Consider the following 23,350-nt stretch of genomic DNA (forward strand, 5'->3'; position numbering starts at 1 on the left):
AGAGACTCAGCTACTGCTTCCTTTGCTTTACATGACACAGAATGCCACAGCTTAAGGCAGAAAGATGTCCCACAGATGGGATGGAGGGTAGATTTCAGAGGTAAAATGGGTGTAGGAAACCAACAGTCCTCTTGATTTACAGAAGAAAATGAATGGTTGCAAGCAATTCATACTGATAAATGTAATAGAAATAGCTATATCATGTAAGCCTAAATATCAAAGCCTTCTTTTGTTTCAGCTTTAGGTGTCATCTTGAGATATGTATTGGGACAATACTGTTTGCTGCATTCTGTGCAAGAATCACTAATGAAATCTCAGCCACGAACTAATTCCTCTCCAGGTTATTTTTAGTGTTGAGATTCTCCTGCCTGCTCGAGTAGGCATGACTGGCCATCCTTTCTGAAATAGCCCGTCAGCTCACATGATATGACCTGATAGATATGATTTCCCAATTTACCTTGAAAATCTCAATGTTTCTTTCCAGGTATCAGAGCTCTGTGTCCCAGCCTCCTCCATGTCTCTGAAACTCTACCAAAGGATCTCTGTCTTAATACTTTTGCTACCAGTGTGCATTGCTGCTCAAAAGACAGGCTTTTGGCTAGGCACACTCATAGAAAAGCCAGGAACCATAAGGAAGTCTGAGGATTTTTAAGAGCACTAGAAATACAATATATGCATTGTCTCTGTGTAATCCTGTTTATTGTCTACTCAATGAGTGGGGGCTTGGCCTCATTGAACAGCTTTTCTTTAAACTTGCAATTCTGCTGTCCTATTTAAACATTCACCTTCTAATTTTTCTTTATCTTTCTCAAAATCTAAAAAGGTAATGTCTTTTTCGCTGGTACATGCTACAATATGGATTGCAGGAAATGTAACCCATACGAATACGTTTAACTTGCTTGTGTCAAATTTTTGTTCCAGATACAATTACAAAGAGAGATTTCTGTATATTTATTTTTAATGTTTTCTGAAGCACTACAGTGATCTGTCATAAGAGGACTAACATTGCTATTACAAACTATAAGATGGAGAATTAAGGAAGTGTCCAGCATTGCTTATAAATCCAAATGCTATAGTTTATGTCAATGATCCATGCATTAAAGAGCCTCTAAGCACATACTAACATGACAGACCATAACAGTTATAGGGGTCTATCATGTCCATAATCTACGGCTCATTTCCTTTAACTGAAACCATAATGTCCGTGAAAGAGCTCGCTCTCAATAGGCGAAATGTAATAACAGTTCCATCAGATTTTCAAGTCTGAACAGGATACAAAAAAGCAAAATTATTATTTTCATCTGTAACTCACCCATGTTTGAAAGGACATGTGACTGCTGTAACTTTTATTTTCTTGGCTTTTGCTTTCTATGTTAGCATAAAAATAGATTATTTTAATTTATGTCTCTCTTAAAAGATTGCACTGCAGCTACATCTTGAAGGTATCTCATCATCAACCCAGAAAATTGTTAGTGTGTTTTTTTATTAGCGTAAACTTGGGGAAAGATGCACTTGATGCTAAAGTCCAGGAATGGCAGGCAGAAGATCTAGATTCTATTCCGGGCTCTGTGACAGGCTTTTAATGTGGCCTAAAGAAAGTCATAACCTCTCTGCATCTTAGGTTCCTCATTTATGAAAGAAGTAGAATGATGACATACCTCACTGGGGTGTTGTGAGGCTTAATAAATTAGCATTTCTAAATCACTGAGATCCTCAGATAGAAGGTGTTAACTATTTACTGATAAAAACCGGCGTAAAAAAATTAATAAACCCATTCCTGTGTGGTATGTATAAGAGGAGAGTTTTGCACCTCCTTTAAAATTAAATTGAACATGGTACTACAGTGTGCTTGTTTTATGGATTCACACATTTACTCATTTCAATCAAGTCTGCCACCATAATCACTTTTTACACTTTTTAATATAAAATAATGTAGCTTAAATAACAAAGCATTAAAAATAATGTATTTAGAGAGACTGATGAGTGAACAAAAGTAAAGCTGCTCCTTTGTTTACTCTAGAATAAATTAATACATAAAACAAAGTAGACTGCATAAACTGAACTGCGATTGGTATTCTGCCTAAAGAGATGGTAATGCTTTTTCTTTTTTTGTAATAAGATGGTGACCACTCACTACGAAGATTATTTCTAGCCAAACAGCCACATATACATACAGCCTACCCTGGGAGTGTTTTTAAAGAAGATTTTTATACTTCTGGCAGTTCAGGTTTAAAGGTCAGATTGAAACTATCACCATGTTTCAAAATGCAATCTGTGCAATGCAGCATAATGAAATGGTTCAGTAAAGGTGCTAGTGGAAATTCTTTTAATTAGGTCCAAGGCTTTTCAGTTGTCAACATGAATAAAGAAACATTCTCTTGCAAACAGAAAAAAGAAAATATAAATGGAAGTTACCTTTCAAAAATGGATTTGCAATTGAGAAACAGAAGTTCGTGTTGCTATGATATCTCAAAAAACATGTTTCAGTTCCCACAAAGTGGAAAAACAAACAGTAAAGTGTAAGAGCACCTAATTGTGAAAGCTTTCTAATAAATGGGATATGAATACTATGCAAAAAATAATTTACAGACAGCCAAAAATAATCAGAAGCCAATTTCAAGTACTCATGAATACATATCACAAGTAAGATCTCCTTGGTGCAATATACAAGGCATCACAAATCAATGGCCTTAATCTAATAAACATTGCACAATGAAAGATTAAACTTTATATTTTTATTTCTTGCACTAAAGTAATTATACCTTATAATATGAAGCTCTGATGTCTACAACTAAGACTCCAATGTGACACTCTTATAATTTGAAATACTTAAAAATAAATTGATAGAGGCTGTACAAAGTATATAAAAGTAGAAAAACTGACTCCCTCAGCCATTGCTGTAACTCATAGAAAGGTATGTAGGAAACATGCCAGCAGCAAATGCAACTGGAAGATCATCACAGTTCTTAATAAACCTCCTTTCTTAATATTGACAATTTTAAAAGGGATATTGCTATTCAAAGTGCTCTCTGTCACTCTCATATCATTAGCAACATGCAGCAATATCACAAACACAAAGTTGAGCAGAGACAGACTTTAGCATTTCAAACATTTACCTACTAATGCAGACGTTTGCACCTTAATTTTCAAAGGAGCTGACCTGGGCAATTCAGGAAGTCTGATAGCTAGAAGGTACTGTCGAGTCAAGCCAGAGCAAAGCACTGACATTCTGTTAGGTGTTTAATCCAATTCTACTGGAACTATCGCAAGGTTATTCAACCTCTGTAACATGCACATTCACTGGAGAGACCTTTCACAATAGCCCATTTTCACTCAGATACCAGGACTGAAATGGTAACAAATAACTCACTCTGAACTATGGAAAGACCACAGTTTGGGCAGCAATGTCATTATTGTGAGACCCAAGTATGACTCTCAGAAAAAGTCTCCAGCAACATCACAGGACTTAAGGGATTCTTTTTTCAATGTAGCAAAAAGAGTTGTTCAGAAAAACAAGCAGACTATTAACATTTCCTATTGCATGAATAGCGTGCCAGTGAACACACCAAAGTAAATGTTACTCATCTCTGCAGAATGCAAATGGATTTAATTCACCAAAGTAAATTTTGCACATATTCAAGAGTTAATGAAGTGCTCAGTGCTCACATTACCTTGCAATACTGAAAGCATGGTTTGCCTTAACAGCTATTCATGACTGTGGAACTGTTAGCGATATTTTTAGTCCCTCAGCTAACATAGCCTGGCATAGCCTCCAACAGATCACAAATGCATCCATGTGGAGTGAGCCCAGTGGAAAGACAGACTCGCCAGAATCTCCCCCATCTTCCCCCCTCCCCCGAAGAAAGTGTGTATAATAGATCAGCTTCACAGTCTCCCTGCTGTGATGAACAACTTGATCCACTTACAGTTCCAAACACACGATGCATGAAAGAACAGACATAAATTCACTTCTTGCAAAGAAAAACAGCTGCTCTCTAGTGGTCAGATCCTAATATTAAACAGTTTAAAGGAAAGGAAAAGACCTAGAGGAGAACAATTAATTAACTAGATAACTAAAATAATGAAACAAGGAGGAATACAAATGAGGAATAAGACAGAAATACTGATTCCAAACATTAACTACACAAAGCAAAATGATTCAAGTTAAGTCTTTGTTACCAAACATATTCAACCCAGCTGTGTTTATATAGCAGTTGTGAAAAAAAAAATACCATGTACATTATTTGTGTGTCATGCCAGTTAATTGAATTTGCTAGCAGCACTTCCTCTGCAATGCTCCAAACATCCTCTAAGAGAAAATGTAGCTTTTAAACAGACCTGCAGAAAACTGAATCAAGAATTTTGAACTAATAAAACACAACTCTTTACTGTTATAAACGTGAAGTAAAAGTAAATAATGAAAGGAAGGAAGTCTCTTAAAATTTATTACATTCCAAAGCTTGAAGTTTTCGGTTTATTGGTGAAGTCTCTTCTGATGTTCTACAGTGCTCCTGCAATAGCTCTTTTAATGAAGTCCCATAAAATTTAATAATACTTGATTGTTGACAAATCATATATACATATGAGGCTCGGGATTCGCTGTATCCAGACATTTCTTACATAATTCTATGAAATTTACAAGTTTGACATTTCCAGGGTTGTGCATATTTGCATGAGTGATGACCAGCTGGCAGATTCGGATGCAAAGAGTAAAGTCAAAATGAAGAGCTATTTAATACCAAAAAGAGGCATTGAAATAACTTTAATAGACTGAAATGTTGACAAAAGCCAGGGAGCACAGAATCATACATAACTCACTGCTTCCTGCCTACCTGGCTATATACAGCGATGAAAGGAGGAGTCACATCGCAGACTACTGAGGAGTGAAGAGATATCACAGCGGCAAGCAGTGAGCATGCATGAGTTACCCAGTGCAATGAATGGGAAACTTACTTGGATTGGCTTCTGCCCTGAGGGAATAGTCACTTTCCAATGGACATGGATAGTCTCTCACCAGGCTATGGTAACTGGAAATTATTGTTCTTACAGCAAACATGATCATCCAAAGTAACTTGCATTAAGCTATAACAATGCATTTGACTTATCCCAGCAGAGAAATGGAAACACTTCAGGGATAGGGGCATCATTCTGAATGTGGCAATTCTAGAAGTTTGATATATGCCACTCTTGCTGATAACAATCCCCAATTTGCAAGGCTACTGCCTTGGAACCCCTAGGGGTGAGAACAGATGTTTTTAGTTATGCTTCCACTTCCTTTCATTTAGTGACTTTAAAGTGACTCAGGCTAGCAACATTCTGAACTTTTCTCCCCCTGAAATTTTGCTTCATGAATACAGCTAGGCAGTGACCAAAGCCATTTCTGACTCTTGGCTGTTTGGAGTTCTGTGTGAAATGGATTCTGGGGTCTTACCCACAACACAAAAGCCGACACCTCTCGTGGAACTAGTTGGCAGACAGCAGGCAGGCCTAGCACTGAACTATGCAGGGTGAATATAAATGACTTCTACCATGTCGAGTTATTCTTACCAGCAATGCTTGAAATATGCTGGTGATGAGTAAGGGTGGATGCATGGTGTTGGGAGGCTTGCATATCGGTTGACGTTCTCCAGATTCCTCCTATCTCTGTTTATTGCACTGCAATTGGAACAGCTGTGCCATGTTAGTGCAGAATATCAAAAAGATGGATATTCTGTACATCAAAATTACATGAATATTAATTATCTAGGCAAACAGCTACGATGCTCACCTCCCTGTGTGTCAGAACTCAAAACACTGCTTCTTTATAGGCCCCAAAGCCCCATAGCCAGAAGTCATGTTGTTTCAATGTTGTGGACAAATTACATATGTGTCATGTAGGTAGTTATCTATCCAATCTGGATAGCAGATCTTCACCACAGCAGCCAAGCTACAGTTATATGTTTTTATTTTGATCTGAGGATCTGGACTGGTGAGGATTAACTGAGTAAGTGATAGGCTAATACTGGGAGCGAGGGTACATGGAGGTAAGTGTTTGCTCTTCTAGTTCTTGCTGCTAAATGATTCACAGTCAAGAATCATCATTAACCAGGAAAATGCATCCAACAACTACTACAAAAATGAAATAGGGCTTCCCTTTATTAAAAATTAGTCATAGTCTAGGATCATCCTACTGAAAATTGCAGCAGAAAACAACGTTATCAGCAAAGAGAATCCACCTTTCCACAACAAACTGGGACAGAGCAAGGTATTTCAGTATCACTGTGATGCCAATCATCTCTGCAATGAAGGCAAGCGCCCTCCATGTGAATGTCTGGTACTCTATTAAATGGACATCACAGGACACAGGACTATCTTTTGAGTGAAATATAAGGTACTCCTTTTTCAGTCTGAAATTTTTAAAGAAGTTTTTCAAAATGTTCCAAGCAGGTCCTATGGGGAAAAAATCTTGAAAATGTTACACTACCACTTTTCTATGAGCTGCAACACTAGCCTGCGTTTTGGTCACCACACAATAACAATTATGCTTCAAACAGGTGAATGACAAGGCGAAGCATGGCCGAGTGTTCACTTGTTATATATAAGGCCTGGTCTACACTGGGGGGTAGGAGAGAAATCAATCTAAGTTAGGTGAATAATGTAGCCAAAGTCGATGTACTTTGATCTACTTATCGTGGTGTCTTCACTGCGGTAAGTCAACGGCTGACGCTCTCCCGTCGACTCCACCTGTGCCTCTCGCCCTGGTGGAGTACCGAGCTGACAGGACAGCGCTCGGCAGTTGATTTATCGTGTCTACACTAGACACGATAAATCAACCCCCGTTGGATCTATCGCTGCCCATCGATCCAGCGGGTAATGTAGACAAGCCCTAATATTGAAAGGCTACAGAGAAATCCTTACTTGAGTTTACTTCTTCCGAACCACAAAAGAACCAGATTACATTCTGAACTACCCTGCACATCAATTTCATATTCAACTGCACACTAACACAGGATTTTATTTAAGTCATTAAGTGAAAGGAAGCACACTTTACAAATTATGGATCCTAATAGCCAACTGAATATTTTGAGCGTGACTAGTAAGAGAATCTCAGATTTTTCTGTCTTCTCCCAAAAAGACACCAGCTGGACTAGACATGGCTTCTAGTGCACTTGCTCTACACACTTTGCCACTCATCTCCTCTTTTAGCTTCATTAATAAAGATACTCTACTATCAGGTGGCATCAATACAGTGCAACGTAAATTGGGCACATCTTTGTCTTAGTACAGTTAAAGAACCAAACATTTATGCTACACCATTAAAATTAGTTTAAACATTTTAAATGGAACTAAAGTACTCCACCAATACAGAGAAAGGAGGCCTGTATAGAGGAATAATAGTTCAGAATTATTATCACAAAACAGTCTTATGGCAGGTCTACACTATGGGGCTAAGTTGACCTAAGTTACGCAACTCTAGCTACGTGAATAATGTAGCTGGAGTCGACGTACCTTAGGTCGACTTATTGCACCAAGCTGGGTCGACGGGAGGAACTCTCCTGTCAACTTACCTTATGCTTCTCATTCCAGTGGAGTACTGGAGTCGACGAGAGAGCAATCAGCAGTCGATTTAGCGGGTCTTCACTAGACCTGCTAAATTGACCCCTGGTGGATTGATCGTTGCAGTGTCAATCCACGGTAAGTGTAGACAAGCCCTTAGTAATTGATTATGAAGCGAGTGACCTGATTTCAAAATTATGTTTAAAAAAAAAAATAGGACACTGATTGAAATTCAGAGATCCAGTTGGAGGAAACCAGGGGAAAAGATTCATTAAGGTATCTCCAAAAATAAATGTCAGTCCTTTATTGCTCTTTTACCACGTAAGTATGGCTTGAAATTCCCTCTTTCCACAGCACTCTGCTCCACCCCAAAAAACTGCTTGAATTTGGGCTTTTTTTGTTTTGTTTCACATTAGATATTTTCTTCCTGCAAGACTTTGTAATTTTTAGAGGACTTGGAATCTGACATATTAACTGGGTATTTTAACCAAAGTTGCAGCATTCCCAGCACAAATGTCAACTTTGCCTCCCTGTCACTCAGGGGTTGCGCAAAAAGGAACCTATGTTTCAGCCTCCTGATATTCTATTGGGTTCCATATCCCTCAGATTGCTAAATTCTGTCAGGCAAAAAAGATAAAGACAGGGTAAGCAGTTCACTTAACAGAACACAGGGGGTCTTTGGCACCATCATCAGACACCTGTTAGAAACTAAACAGATAAAAAGGATTGCTATTTCTAGTAATGCAGTAGCTTAAAATATCCAAACAATTTATACGTACCACATCATTGGGAAGGCTCTGTAGATCATCAAAAGGAGTTTCCAGTGTGTTGGTATCAACATTAAGAATCACCACATCTTCCAGGGCCATATTTCTAACTTTCTAAAAAAATACCAAAGTCAGAAAAGGAGGGGGAGGGAAGTCAAATCTTATCCATAAGGAACATCAATCATAACATAACATTCTGCTAACTACACTATTCCCCAAATACTTTAAAAGAAGCAAGTGGTTTCCTCCTATTCCTCACTCTGTGTGTGTATGTGTGTGCGCGCGCGCGCACACACGCGGTGTTGTTTGTTTAACATTTGTTGGTTTTGTTTTTCCAAACAATAGTTAAGAATAAAATTGTCCAACACATAGAAAAACAAACTGTTGAGCAATGGTCAACATGGTTTCTGTAAAGGGAAATCGTGTCTTACTAATCTATTAGCATTCTTTGAAGGGGTCAACAAACATGTTGACAAGGGGGATCCAGTGGACATAGTGTACTTAGATTTCCAGAAAGCCTTTGACAAGGTCCCTCACCAAAGACTCTTATGTAAATTAAGCTCCCATGGGATAAAAGGGAAGGTCCTTTTATGGATTGAGAACTGGTTAAAAGACAGGGAACAAAAGGTAGGAATTAATGGTAAATTCTCAGAATGGAGAGGGGTAACTAGTGGTGTTCCCCAAGGGTCAGTCCTCGGACCGATCCTATTCAACTTATTCATAAATGGAGAAAGGAGTAAACAGTGAGGTGGCAAAGTTTGCAGATGATACTAAACTGCTCAAGATAGTTAAGACCAAAGCAGACTGTGAAGAACTTCAAAAAGATCTCACAAAATTAAGTGATTGAACAACAAAATGGCAAATGAAATTTAATGTGGATAAATGTAAAGTAATGCACATTGGAAAAAATAACCCCAACTATACATACAATATGATGGGGGCTAATTTAGCTACAACAAGTCAGGAAAAAGATCTTGGAGTCATCGTGGATAGTTCTCTGAAAATGTCCACGCAGTGTGCAGAGGCGGTCAAAAAAGCAAACAGGATGTTAGGAATCATTAAAAAGGGGATAGAGAATAAGACTGAGAATATATTATTGCCCTTATATAAATCGATGGTACACCCTCATCTCGAATACTGCGTACAGATGCGGTCTCCTCATCTCAAAAAAGATATACTGGCACTAGAAAAGGTTCAGAAAAGGGCAACTAAAATGATTAAGGGTTTGGAACGGGTCCCATATGAGGAGAGATTAAAGAGGCTAGGACTCTTCAGCTTGGAAAAGAGGAGACTAAGGGGGGATATGATAGAGGTATATAAAATCATGAGTGATGTGGAGAAAGTGGATAAGGAAAAGTTATTTACTTATTCCCATAATACAAGAACTAGGGGTCATCAAATGAAATTAATAGGCAGCAGGTTTAAAACAAATAAAAGGAAGTCCTTCTTGACGCAGTGCACAGTCAACCTGTGGAACTCCTTACCTGAGGAGGTTGTGAAGGCTAGGACTATAACAGAGTTTAAAAGAGAACTGGATAAATTCATGGTGGTTAAGTCCATTAATGGCTATTAGCCAGGACGGGTAAGGAATGGTGTTCCTAGCCTCTGTCTGTCAGAGGGTGGAGATGGATGGCAGGAGAGGGATCACTTGATCATTGCCTGTTAGGTTCACTCCCTCTGGGGCACCTGGCATTGGCCACTGTCGGTAGACAGGATACTGGGCTAGATGGACCTTTGGTCTGACCCGGTACGGCCGTTCTTATGTTCTTATTTCTTCTCATTAAATCCTTAACCTGCAGAAAGAAGTTTCTTAGCATCCTGTGTACTGGGATTTCTGGAGGAATCATAATATCCTTCTAGATCATTCAACCAAGGAGGTATTTCAAACTTTTCTAACATTCATTTACTTCTTGTTTCCCCCTTCAATCCTGATTCAAAGCACAACTTCTAGCTGCATCGAGACTCAAAGTAAGTAATTTTTAAAAAATTCAGTATTTTGTTTAAATAGCAAACAGAAAGTTGGCTCTTCCAGTTGCTGAACTGCTAGTAAGGCCAACCTTGGATCCGCTTTACCATCTCTGGCTTTGCCTTAGCACTTCCAACACTTCCTCATTCACAAATGAGATTACATTTTAGCAAAATGGACAGTGTTAAAGATAAACTGAGTGAAAGGGAAGCTAGAATTCTTTTCTTCCTTAATTCTAGGATTTCCAGGACACCACAAAAGATTACAAAATACTTCCAGGATTCTAACACAGGCCTCCCCACTCACAAGGCTTTGAGAAAAATCCCTTTTCCTGTTATTTCTTTTGGGTGGCTACCCATATAATATGTTGTCTAAGGCCTTGTCTACACTGCCACTTACAAGGCTGAAACTTTCTTCACTCAGGGGTGTGAACCCCCCGAGTGATGCAAGTTTCAGCGCTGTAAAGTGGCAGTGTAGATAGTGCCACAGCGCTGGGAGCCGCACTCCCAGTGCTGGTAGCTATTCCCCTCATGGAGGTGGTTTTATTACAGTGCTGGGAGAGCTCTACACACCCTAACGTGACTACACAGCCACGTTATAACATCGACTGTGCAGACATACCCTAAGAGCAGCAAACTCCACAGCAAACTGATGCTCAAATCTTAAACCAATCTTTGTAAGGCAAAACAGACAGACTACATGGCCACACATATTTGGCTAAACTTATTTGCTAAGAAAGTGGATGTCTAGCATGGAAAAAATTGATAACTGATTAGGAAATTTAAGTCTAAGACTGACCTTTGAACCTTTTAGAAATTTTATTGGGTTTTTCACTTCAAAGGCCTAGCTAGAGTTTTAGAGGAAGAACTTTGTGGGCTACAGAACTCAGTTAGAAATTGTAAGTCTTCTGGACCAAACACAGAGGAGCAGAAGGGTTCCTGGAAATGAGCATATGAAAGAACCATTACAAAGGGATGGGAATGATACAGATTTGGAATGTTGTTCCTGGAACAAAAATCTTTCCATCTTTCTGTTTGTACACATAGGCAAAAAAGTTCTACAGTATAAGCCCAAATGCACACACCCTCTTCTCAATGGTCAGCTGGAATGAGGTTTTTGACTCTGTTCCCAATCCCCAAGTCAAAGCATTGATTGCTGAGTGTTTTAAATTTACATTTCCTACAATGGTACACAGATGCACAATAGAAGAAAAGCATAGCCTCTTTTTGAAAAGAATAGCCCTTGGTAGCTTTTGCTGTTTAAGTACCCAAGAAGCAGAAGACTGCCAGATTTCATTTCCCCTCTTAAGCAACATTAACTGCTCTGCTGGTGGTTTCAATAATGGAATTTAAATATTCCCTTAACAATCAATTTTTCCATCCAACCTGGGAACTGTATCTACATATAGTTTTTAAATTCACATATAAGTAAGTGGAATATCCAAGTACCATATTTATCTATCTATTCAGCAGATCTTCAGTTTGATCTTCTCTCTACATCTACCCAGGCTGCCACCAGCCAAAGAAGCAAGGTAATGGTCCTGAGCATGTTCTAATGACGTATTCAGACAGCTGGATGAGAAAAATTAATAGTAATCTCAACCCACAATGTTATTTATTTTGAAACATCCTCTTATGAAATCTGATCTATCTAAACTACATTTCTACAGGGACCTAGAAATGTGAGTTCCTGTGAAGCACACATCCAACAATACAAGATCTTCTGAAAAGAAAACATAGAATCCAAAATGTTTCCAGATCAGGAAGATATGGACTGACACTTAAAATACATTAGCAACTTGGACAGAGTCAAGAATGTATTCCATCACAAACCTAGCTTGTAAGGTAAAGATGGAATGAGAAAAAGTATTGATGGCGAGAGGAAGTGAGAAAGGAGAACACATAATGAACAGTCTGTTCAAAACATAGGTGGAGGAATTCATTGCATTTTTTTTAATACTAGGAGAAAGAGTCTGGTAATTCATTGATACGTTATCTCAGGACAATGCAACTTCTGCCCTCCAAGTGATAAGGAAAGAAAAGAATGTGCCTGTTAAAGGGTGACAGTGTCTAGTCAACTGCACAGCTTCAAACTAACAAATACCAAGAAGCAACTAATAAGATGGTTTACAGATGGTTGATACTCAATATTCAAATGGTCAGAGTTCAGATACTGGTGTTATAGTGGGTGAGATACTGTAGATAGGCCACCAAGCTAGAGACTACCCACTGGATTCAACTACAAAAAAAAAGAGGGTTGATGGTATCATCCTGGAGGGCATCAAACCACAAGGGTACATGTGATAGGCAATTTCTAAGCATGAGAGAGCTAGATCTGGAACAGCAGTGGTTTTGTAGCTAGAGATTGGTGAAGAGGCTCTGATATGGAGTAAACAGGCCCAGGACCTGAAAGGAAAATGCCTGACAGTTGGAACCATTAACACCAAATTCACATACACACAAAAAGGAACTATGAAGTATGGTGATAAAGAACATTTTCCAATAAAATGGTTAACTATTATCTCCCCCAATAGTGCCACTCTTTTGAATAAACAAACTGGCTGCTTTTAAAGTCTGCTATAGAAATCCTTTTTAATCTCACACCCTCCAACCATATAGAGCAGTCTCTTAAGCCAATTAATTAGGTCATTTATGCACAATCCCTCTAGGTAGCAAGAACAGGTCTCTAACAAACCATTTGTGGGGAAAGGGATGTTAAAAAAGGGAGGCTAGGGAACTAAATGTGTGTCAGCAAAAAGTCATACATGAGAGAAAGCACAAGAAAAATTTAGATCTAAGTTTTAAAAAACGGGAACCTAAAGTTAGGTTACTACAGGTCGCCTTAGACACCTAAATAAGCAGCCTCAGCTTTCAAAGGTACTGCGCACCCAGCAGAGCCAACCAACTTCAAGGGCAGTGGTTAGGTACTTACAATCAATTAATCAATCAATAAAGCTACTTATTTAGGGTACATCTACACGGTAATCCTTCCTGCCTGGCAGTGCGTCTCAGAGCCTGAGTCAAATGATGTTCCCACTTGCGCTGGACCCTAGTCTCTGAGACCTTCCCCCCTCTCCACTTTTCAAAGTGTGGGCTCCAGCCTGAGCGAGAATGTCTACACTGCTATATTTCGTCCCATGGTGTGAGCCTGAGTCACCTGACCTAGGTTCTGACACTTGCTGCTACAGGTATATGACTTCATCTTTTTTTTTTGCAGTATACATATACCCTTAAATGGTATATTGAAGGCTAAATGGCTGCTGTGGTCAATGCCAAATTATAGCTAAAACTCTCACATGATCCATTTAATTACCACATACTATAAATAAGTCACTGTCTTATGCACAGAACCCAAATTGGAGTTTTTTGTTGTTGTTTTTTTTCCGAAAATATTTGGACTAATTGGAAGACTATTCCATATAATTCTTTCCTTACAAAAGGAGCACAAGTCCTTCATGAAACGCAAGATACTTCCCTCCCCACTCTCAGGAACCAAAAGGTCACTCAGTTGGCTTACATCTGATAAACTCTAAGGTAACCCAGGAGTCTTGCTTCTTCTGGGAGTCAGGAAGCAGCAGACAAACTGATTTGCTCCTTCCTGCTTCAGAAAATTAAAAATCTCAGTTATACTCAGAGGACTCTTGAAAGCTCCAACAAAAAATCGTTAGCAATGTGCTTAACCAAAGCCAGAAGCTTTTCAAAATTGAGCACCAGAAGGAAAAGACAGAAGGGATTATACCTCCTCTTGATTATTACAGGAGCAGCAGCAGTGACCTACAGATACAAATTTGAACTTGTCAGTAGGTTTTTCTGTAACTTGGATGAAGAATCTCTGGGTATGTCTACATTGGAATCATACACCCATCACTGGCCTGTGTCAGCTGACTTGGGCTTGCAGGGCCCAGGCAGTGGGGCTATAAAACTGCAATGTAGACGTTAGCCCAGGCTCTGGGACCCTCACAGCGTCCTGTAAAGCAGCATCCTTTCTCAACAAATGTCTTTATCAAGGAAGATAGGTTACAACTCTTTGGGTACCTTCACTTCTGGATTGAGGTATGGGGTTGCGGCAGAATGATGTGAGGAGTTCTCTTCTAATAGTGGCATCCTTCAGCCCAGGGGGCAAGAGACAGAGTCTGGGAATCAAAGCCACTTCTCATGTGACAGCTCTCATAAACACCCCCAACTTGCAAATCTGCTTTTCACGTTAAATGCACCAAGTTCCAAAAGGTACAACTAGCTACAATTTATTAATATTCTCATTGATTCTCCATCCCCACATCCTAATACCAAATGCATTATCAGTAAATCACAAAGAATAATATTCTATTTATCACAGCTGCCTAACTAGCTAAACAAAATATTGGAAACAATGCACTGCATGCTTAATAAAATAAAGTAGATGTACTAAGTCAGTATTTTACAAACAGTACAGAGAATAAGAGGAAAATATGACTAGAAATAGCTGTATATAGCTGTAATAGCTGTCAACTGTTGGAAATGGGCCATCCTGATTATTACTACAAAAGTTTTTTTTTCTCCTACTGATAATAGCTCACCTTAATTATCAGAGGGGTAGCCGTGTTAGTCTGGATCCGTAAAAGCAGCAAAGAGTCCTGTGGCACCTTACAGACTAACACGTATAGGAGCATGAGCTTTCATGGGTGAATACCCACTTCGTCAGATGCATGCATGCTCATGCTCCTATACGTCTGTTAGTCTATAAGGTGCCACGGAACTCTTTGCTGCTCTCACCTTAATTAATTACTCTTGTTATGGTGGGTATAGCAACACCCATTTTTTCATGTTCTCTGTGTGTATATATATATATATATAATCTTCCTACTGTATTTTCCACTGCATGCATCCAATGAAGTAGTTTTAGCCAACAAAAGTTTATGCTCAAATAAATTTGTTAGTCTCTAAGGTGCCACAAGTACTCCTGTTCTTCTTGTATAAACTCTGCAACATACACAGTCATAGTATATTAGACAATTTGTGCATTAGTTTGCATTTGTCTAATTTTCCTATAGACTTTGAGCATGTGTTGATTTAAAACACTCCAGTGAAGATATAGGTCATCTGCTCATAAAAAGGAGGTGTTTCCCCCCTCTTTTCACTTAATTCCTGGTAGCCATCATTCATTCATAATAAAATACGGCAAGTCAGACTAACATCTCCACCTGCCTTTTATTTTAAATGCCACTTTTTAAAGAGTGGAGAGGTATGGAAACCCAGTTTAACAAGCACACTGAACCCATTGTTTATAGCCTCCATAAACATGGCTTAGTAAGAATTACTGACTTAATCAGAGTGAACTTATCTCCTGGTGAAAAGAGCACTTTAAATTTCAGAAATGGCACCTTTACTGTGAAAATCTCTTAACTTCTGAAACAAACTCCAGGGGGCCTTAAACACCAGGCCAGTAAATAAGCAGCAGTTAGTGTGATTTGTCCTGCTCATGAGCATCTGAACACTTGAGATCATTAAATTATTTTATGTAAAAGTTTGCAAAAACACTGAGAAACTATATTCAACAGAGAAGCATAAAAAAGGCAAGAGAGCCTGAGTAATTAAATCACGTTGTAAACAAACTTCTTCCCCATTACTAACAACAGCTTCTGTTATTAAACGTGAAAGAAAATATTAAACCAAGTTTATGTTTCACTATTTATGCCTTTCCTCCCACTTGAATAATGTACTCTGTTACACTTATGTTGGTAGTTTGTTTCATTTTCAGGTGCTTACTACTACATTTGAGTTTCAAATAAAAATTTCTATTTGTATAAGATGAACTATTGTCACTAGATTTAAAAAAAATCGTCTCTCTCGGTCTTAGGATTTTTAGCTTTTTTAACAATTTAAATTTTGAGACAAATTTAACTTTATAGTGGCTCTTCATGATCCGATACAAAGGAGATGGGCATATTACAAATACTGAGGTGGGAGATATGAGACAGAAAATGTATTTTCTTACTAAAAAAACAAATGTTCAAAAAGTTTACCAAACAAAAATAATACATTTTTCTATCATAATTTTATATACTTTCTTAGAATGCAAAATATCATTCACAACAATTGTCTAATATCTGTTTGCTTTATGACTTGTCTAAAGACGGACAATTAATGTTTACAGTTTATTTACCTAAGAACGCCACAATACTGCAGACAACAATGTGTCAATCTGGCTACCAGAAGCAGGAAAAGCAACGGATATAAAATTTTATTATTTCATGCCCCAACAGCAGCCAGAAGGACTTAATGAAATCAGCCTTAGATTTACAATCTGAAATAGCTATTCAACAGGCAGATATGGTTAAGCTAAATGTACCCTTTGACCTTTCAACCCTTTGATCCTGGCACAGCAGGTGGCCTACTACCCCCTCCTGTGCATCTTCCACTCTTCCGCCAATCTCCTAACCTTGATGTGCAGTAGCCCTGATCCTACACAGGTGATTCTCAAGATCCTTATCACAAGCAGCTGCTGCTAACTGAATGACAAAAATCACTAGTGCTGATGTGATCCAATACTATTGGGCAATACAGGAAAAGGCTTCTTGCTGCAGTTACTGAAAAGTTTTTCAGGGCTGAAATTAATAAAGATCTCTTCTAAAAACGTCATATAATAACATATCCAGAATCCCTTTTTAAATCCAAAGTCATTTTTCAATGATAGACCATTTTAAAAATAACTTTTCATGCATTTAGATCAGTGGTTCTAAAACTGTGGGTCGGGACCCCGTTTTAATGGAGTCACCAAATCTGGCTTAGACTTACTGGGGCCCGGGGCTGAAGCCCAAGCCCCACCGCCTGGGGCCAAAGCTGAAGCCCTGGGCAGCAAGGCTCAGGTTACAGGCCTCGTGCCTGGGGTTGAATCCTTGGGGCTTTGGCTTTGGACCCCTGCCTGGGGCGGTGGGGCTTGGTTGGGTTCAGGCTTGGGTCCTCCTTCCTGGGGTTATGTAGTCATTTTTGTTGTCAGAAGGGGGTCACAGTGCAATGAAGTTTGAGAACTGATTTAGGGTGTATTTCATCTCTGCCTCTAAAACATTAAACATCAATGCTTTCCAGTCAAAATATCTGCAAATCCAAAAATTGGCTATTTTATTTCTTTAAGTCTTGAATTAAAGAATGCCTTTTCATGTTCCCACGTGTTTGCTATTTCCTTTTCATAAAATTTGGAAACTATTTCCAGAGTTATTTGTAAAAAAGCCACAGCTTGATAATACACTTATCAAGTTCACAAGTTAAACCCTTTAAGAAGCACTAAAGATTATCCCACCTAATGATACAATTGCAAAAATACACAATCATCACGACTACTGAAAAACCTCAATCGCTAATGGCAAAGAATTCATAAAAAGAAGAACAGGAGGACTTGTGGCACCTTAGAGACTAACAAATTTATTAAATTTGTTAGTCTCTAAGGTGCCACAAGTCCTCCTGTTCTTCTTTTTGCGGATACAGACTAACACGGCTGCTACTCTGAAAGAATTCATAGGTACTTACAGAATGGGTATGTGAGTAAAACTGGGTACAGAGGGACGGTCCAGAGACTATTTATACAACTCTTATCAGATACTTACTGTGTCCAACCAGACTAAAGAAGAACCTGAAAGTTATCCTATGACTACTATGTCTGCTGCCACTGAGATAAACAAAATTTCAGCGGCAGTAGACATAGTTGTCACAGGATATGCAGATACAATATTTTGTAGATACTGGATTTTGATCTTGGTAACTGTTCCTCATGCTTAGGTACAATAAAAGAGAGAAACATTTTCCTTGCTGACATATTTGATTGTAATATTTTGTATACAAAAACATCATGAATTTGACTGATCTAAAATATATTTGTAGCCATAGATAAAGAATGCCTGAGCAATGAGGGTTTCTTAAAAGTATGCTATGTCCTTTCTTTATACAAGGCTGGGATGATAGTTTCATGCCCTGAATCCAGCATCACAGTGGCGTGCATTATTGCATATTTACACAATGGCTATGACTGTGGTAAGCGCTGAATGGAAGACTGTACTGTCAACAATTGAATATCTGACAGCTACAAAGGAATATCCCAAAACAGTTAAACAAAACCACATGTGCTTAAATCTCAATAGATATCCTACTAGGTCAAGGGCATTCCTCTTCAATCAGCACCATCACACTAATCGTTTCAGCTACAAAAACAGTTGCTGAACCAATCACTTACTATGACAAAACATAGAGAGGTTGCCAACTAAGTTTAGCACTGCTCCTACACAAAGATTAACTTAAAATAATGTGTACTCTGAAATAACGTTTAATATAGGGGTAGTAACAAAAGTGGAAGATTGAAGCAACGAGTTAATTTGAGATGGTTTCATTATCTTATCTCACTACTATTTATCAGTACTAAATACTTATCTTTATCTAATATGAATTCGATTAGTACCATAAGTGTGCCCCATTATTCATGTAATAGTCCAAGCCGTGCTTATATAACAGCTTATAAACTTTTAGTCTTCTTTGAAGTCACTTTATGGATTGCTAAATGGAAATCTTATATAGAATGACTAACTAGGTGATGATAGAAACACTGAAAAATAAGAGCACCACACAGTTCCATATTTTCTACCAGGATTTTCCCTCATAAATCAGCTGGTGCCCTCTGACCTATAACAGGAGATTATCTTATCTCACTAGAGAACATTTCAGTCACACCAAATTAGACTTAACAGTCAATGGATACATTTGATATTTTAATTATCAGAAAAAATTGTCATTTTTCATTAACATAGCTGCTGCCTCTATACAGACCCCATGCCACACCAGAAACTCAAAGCCAAATCTGAGGTGCACAATTGTTTGGAAATGTCTGTGGGAATAGAAAAGAGGGCGTATGTTAAAGAAAAAAAAAGTCTTTACAATATTCCAATAATTCCTTTTAGAGGAAACCATTTTGAGAACTGTAGCACCAGAGTCATGATTTCTAAAGAAAAGACCCTAAAGACAAAGCTAATAAATTATTCACTTATCTCCCAGTTAACCACGCTTTAGCTACTTTTTTCTCCATAGAGATGTTTCCATATTTAGGCTCCCACTAAAAACACAACTTGGAAAAATGTATGTAGGAATGCCCTGATCCTGGAATTTAAGCTGTCTGTGGCAGAAATTTGAGTCCATGGGGAACCCCAATTTCTTCCATGGGACTCCGTATAGGCACAAGGGTCCCACCTGCCTGGATCTGACTGCAGGATCAGGGACCTCAGGCTCTTCTCATCCTGGAACAAGAATCTTAGTGTGTATCAAGCACTTTGAAAGACACCTAGGCTGTAATTTATATATTAATTTAATTAAACATGTTCTATTGATCTATATATTGGACAATTAGAATATCCTTTTAAATATACTTTAATATTATTTTACTATTGAAACACTGTCAAATAGCAGATCTTAAACAATACACAACTGTTAAGAACATGAGTGAATTCTCTGATGCTAAAATATTACTCTAACATGGTTGTAAGATTCAATATATTTTTCTATGTACAAAAAAAGTAACATTTTCAGCATTAGAATCAGGCTAACAGGTAAACTACAGTAATAATCTAGCTAATTTGACAAAAGCCTATCTTCCTGTTCCAGGGTGCAGACAAATTATGGTTTACTCACTAGTAAATATTAGATCAAACAGCCCCTGGTGTATTTTTTTTTTAAATGGCAAAGGCAAAGATATCCAAGACACAAAAAATGGATCTTTTAGTGCAGAGGAAGGACAGGAGTTTTGTTTGTTTATTTGTTTTCAATTTTACATGGGACTTTGAATAGCAACACTTCACCAATGTGTCTGTGTTCCAGAAGCTATGGTTTATCAAAAAACCATACTGGATACACACTGCTAAACACTATGTTTACCCATACAGCTTACCCAAGAGCTTTTTCTATTTTGGGCCGTCTGACATGGTGTTTGGAAGGACTGTAGGACAGGAGGATTGGGATGAGGCATAAACACAATCTGGGGAAAAGTGGTGCTAGTCAGATGTGCAAAGGCATTTGGAGGAAGGAACTTCCAATACGCAGGTAGTTAATATTACTTCTTCTTTATTCACCCCAGGACTAAATGAATCAATCAAAAAACTTTGGGATTGAATTATTTTTTTAAAGTAGAGAATATTTTAAAAAGCCAAAGTAAGTTAAATGTCTGACACTGGTATGAGGCAGAAAAGTTCTTGTGCTAGACAAAAAAAGCAGAGAACAATGGATGCTAGGTTATCTATCTAGATATTTACATGGCTCCAACACTTTAGCATCTAAATGCCTGAGGATGTATTATCCGAAACCCACTGTCTCATAAATCTAGAGTGTAAATCACATTTGCACAGATAAGGCAAACAAATCAATTTTCACCGTAACACCAAACTACTCTGATTTGGTCAGTCAACGTAATATTGGTTGCAATATGAAGCCAGGAAGAAACAAGCATTTGCACATACTGTCTGTCTTCTCAGGAAGAATGGCTACACAGAAGGAAGAATAATGACAAGAGGGAGAACATTGTTCCAGTTGACCAAAAGTATCAAATCATATGTTCTTTAGTGACACAGAAAAAGAAAAAACAGATTGCCTTTCCTAAGACTGCAGTGTGCAATGCAGATGGCCCCTGAGACACTAGATCTGAATGTCCTTGAAATTTAGGAAAGTCCATATCCAAACTTGGTGGGTGAGTCCCATTTCTCGCATTCTGGACATTTGGATACTGGGCCTGAATTTGAACCTTCCCATTCTCCCATTGATCCATTCTTTGTATCATTTTATCCCTCCTTAGCCTTGACCATTCTTGGAAAAGACACAGACACATGAATTAACAAGAAAGCCTATAGTACAATCCCTTTCCCACTAGAGCTACCGCAAAACTGTAAGAGAACAGAGTTAATAAATCTTCTCTAGAAACAAGGAAGAGACTATGATCTACAACAGAAACACAACATTTACATGGAAAGTTTTCAGACTCACAAAAATGGCTTTGGAGAGGTGATTCCATCTTTGTAATTGGGGGAGGAGGGAAAGAATTGACAGTTAAAGGCTCTGATGTAGTAAGTTCAAGGATACTTAGTGCCTGCATAGCACGGTTTGTCTTTAAATCACTGTGCACATATTAACTTCACACCACAAATTTATTATCCCCATCTTAAAGATGGGAAAAGTAAGACATAGAGATGAAGTGACTTGCTTAATGAGCTAGGATCTGAACTCCTGAGTTCTTGGTTTCCAGCCACATGCTCAGTCCACCAGACCACGCTGGCTCATTGCCAATTCCTGCTCGCCTACTGTGCAGGATACAAACTTGTTAACCTCCTGTAGGAAAGGGCTCACCACACTCAGTCTGATGTAAGTTCGCATATCTCAAGAGTGATTACATATGGGACAAGAGTTGAAGTGCGGATCTTATCTAAAAAGAGGTTTTAACACAATAATTCATGTTATTTGTACTTGTGGGGTTTAGAATTAAGTCCCCCAAACTATTTCAAGCATATTAAGTTTAATATCTATTAAATGAATGTACTGTTGTGTATAGTTTTACACCATACTGGATAGTGGCACAGGCCAAACTAAGAACAACATAATCATCCCCTTAACAGTGCTGCATAGTGTGTTAATAATATCTAACCAACTGTTAGCCAAAACCAGCAGAATACAGTACAAATATGCCTACAGAGCTTAAATATTTTCCATTTAAAAAGGTACAGTACTGCATCTTACCACTGTAAAGACACAAAACAAAATAAAAACAGTACCCTAGTAAACCAGTGACCAAACTCACTGTTTTAGATTCTCAATTTGGATGGCACTCACCCAAGAGTTCTGAAGGAACTCAAATGTGAAACTGCAGGACTGCTAACTGTTGTCTATAACATATCATTTAAATCAGCTTCTGTATCAAATGACTGGAGGGTAGCTAATGTGAAGCCAATTTTTAAAAAGGGCTCCAGAGGAGACCCCGGCAACTACAGGCCGGTAAGCCTGACTTCAGTACCGGGCAAACCGGATGAAACTATAGTAAAGAAAAAAATTGTCAGACACATAGATGAACGTAATTTGTTGGGGAATGGTCAACATGGTTTTTGTAAAGGGAAATTATGCCTCACCAATCTACTAGAATTCTTTGAGGGGGTCAACAAGCATGTGGACAAGGGGGATCCAGTGGATATAGTGTATTTAGATTTTCAGAAAACCTTTGACAAAGTCCCTCACCAAAGGCTCTTAAGCAAAGTAAGCAGTCATGGGATAAGAGGGAAGGTTCTCTCATGGACTGGTAACTAGTTAAAAGATAGGAAACAAAGGGTAGGAATAAATGGTCAGTTTTCAGAATGGAGAGAGGTAAATAGTGGTGTCCCCCAGGGGTCTGTACTGGTCCCAGTCCTATTTCACATATTCATAAATGATCTGGAAAAAAGGGGTAAACAGCGAGGTGGCAAAATTTGCAGATGATACAAAAACTACTCAAGTTAGTTAAGTCCTAGGCAGACTGCGAAGAGCTACAAAAGGATCTCTCAAAACTGGGTGACTGGGTATCAAAATGACAGATGAAATTCAATGTTGATAAATGCAAAGTAATGCACATTAATCCCAACTATATCTCTCTCTATATATATATATCTATATATATATATATATCTATATATATATCTATATATATATATATATAAAATGATGGAGTCTAAATTAGCTGTTACCACTCAAGAAAGAGATCTTGGAGTGATTTGTGGATAGTTCTCTGAAAACATCCACTCAATGTGCAGCGGCAGTCAAAAAAGCAAACAGCATGTTGGGAATCATTAAGGAAGGGATAGATAATAAGACACAAAATATCATATTGCCTCTATATAAATCCATGGTATGCCCACAACTTGAATACTGTGTGTAGATGTGGTCACCCCATCTCAAAAAAGATATATTGGACTTGGAAAAGGTTCAGAAAAGGGCAATAAAAAGATTAGGGGTACGGAACGGCTGCCATATGAGGAGAGATTAATAAGACTGGGACTTTTCAGCTTGGAAAAGAGGACTGCGGCGATATGATAGAGGTCTATAAAATCATGATTGGTGTG

General features: G+C 38.3%; 1 protein-coding gene across 19 annotated transcripts in view; it reads right to left on the reverse strand.

Moving 5' to 3' along the window:
• The window catches only part of DENND1A (DENN domain containing 1A), a 357,159-nt gene that overhangs the window by 117,593 nt on the left and 216,216 nt on the right, over positions 1-23,350 (reverse strand). For 18 of the 19 annotated variants that reach the window (XM_008169422.4, XM_065571994.1, XM_065571993.1 and 15 more), the window contains one exon: positions 8,316-8,417. The exons of the other annotated variant lie outside the window; for it this stretch is intronic. In XM_008169422.4, coding sequence (XP_008167644.1) covers positions 8,316-8,417 — 102 coding nt within the window. The remainder of the gene's footprint in view (positions 1-8,315; positions 8,418-23,350) is intronic. 19 annotated transcript variants of the gene reach the window in all.

This window comes from Chrysemys picta, chromosome 18, assembly GCF_011386835.1.
Source record: "Chrysemys picta bellii isolate R12L10 chromosome 18, ASM1138683v2, whole genome shotgun sequence".
In the NCBI taxonomy this organism is placed as follows: Eukaryota; Metazoa; Chordata; order Testudines; family Emydidae; genus Chrysemys; species Chrysemys picta.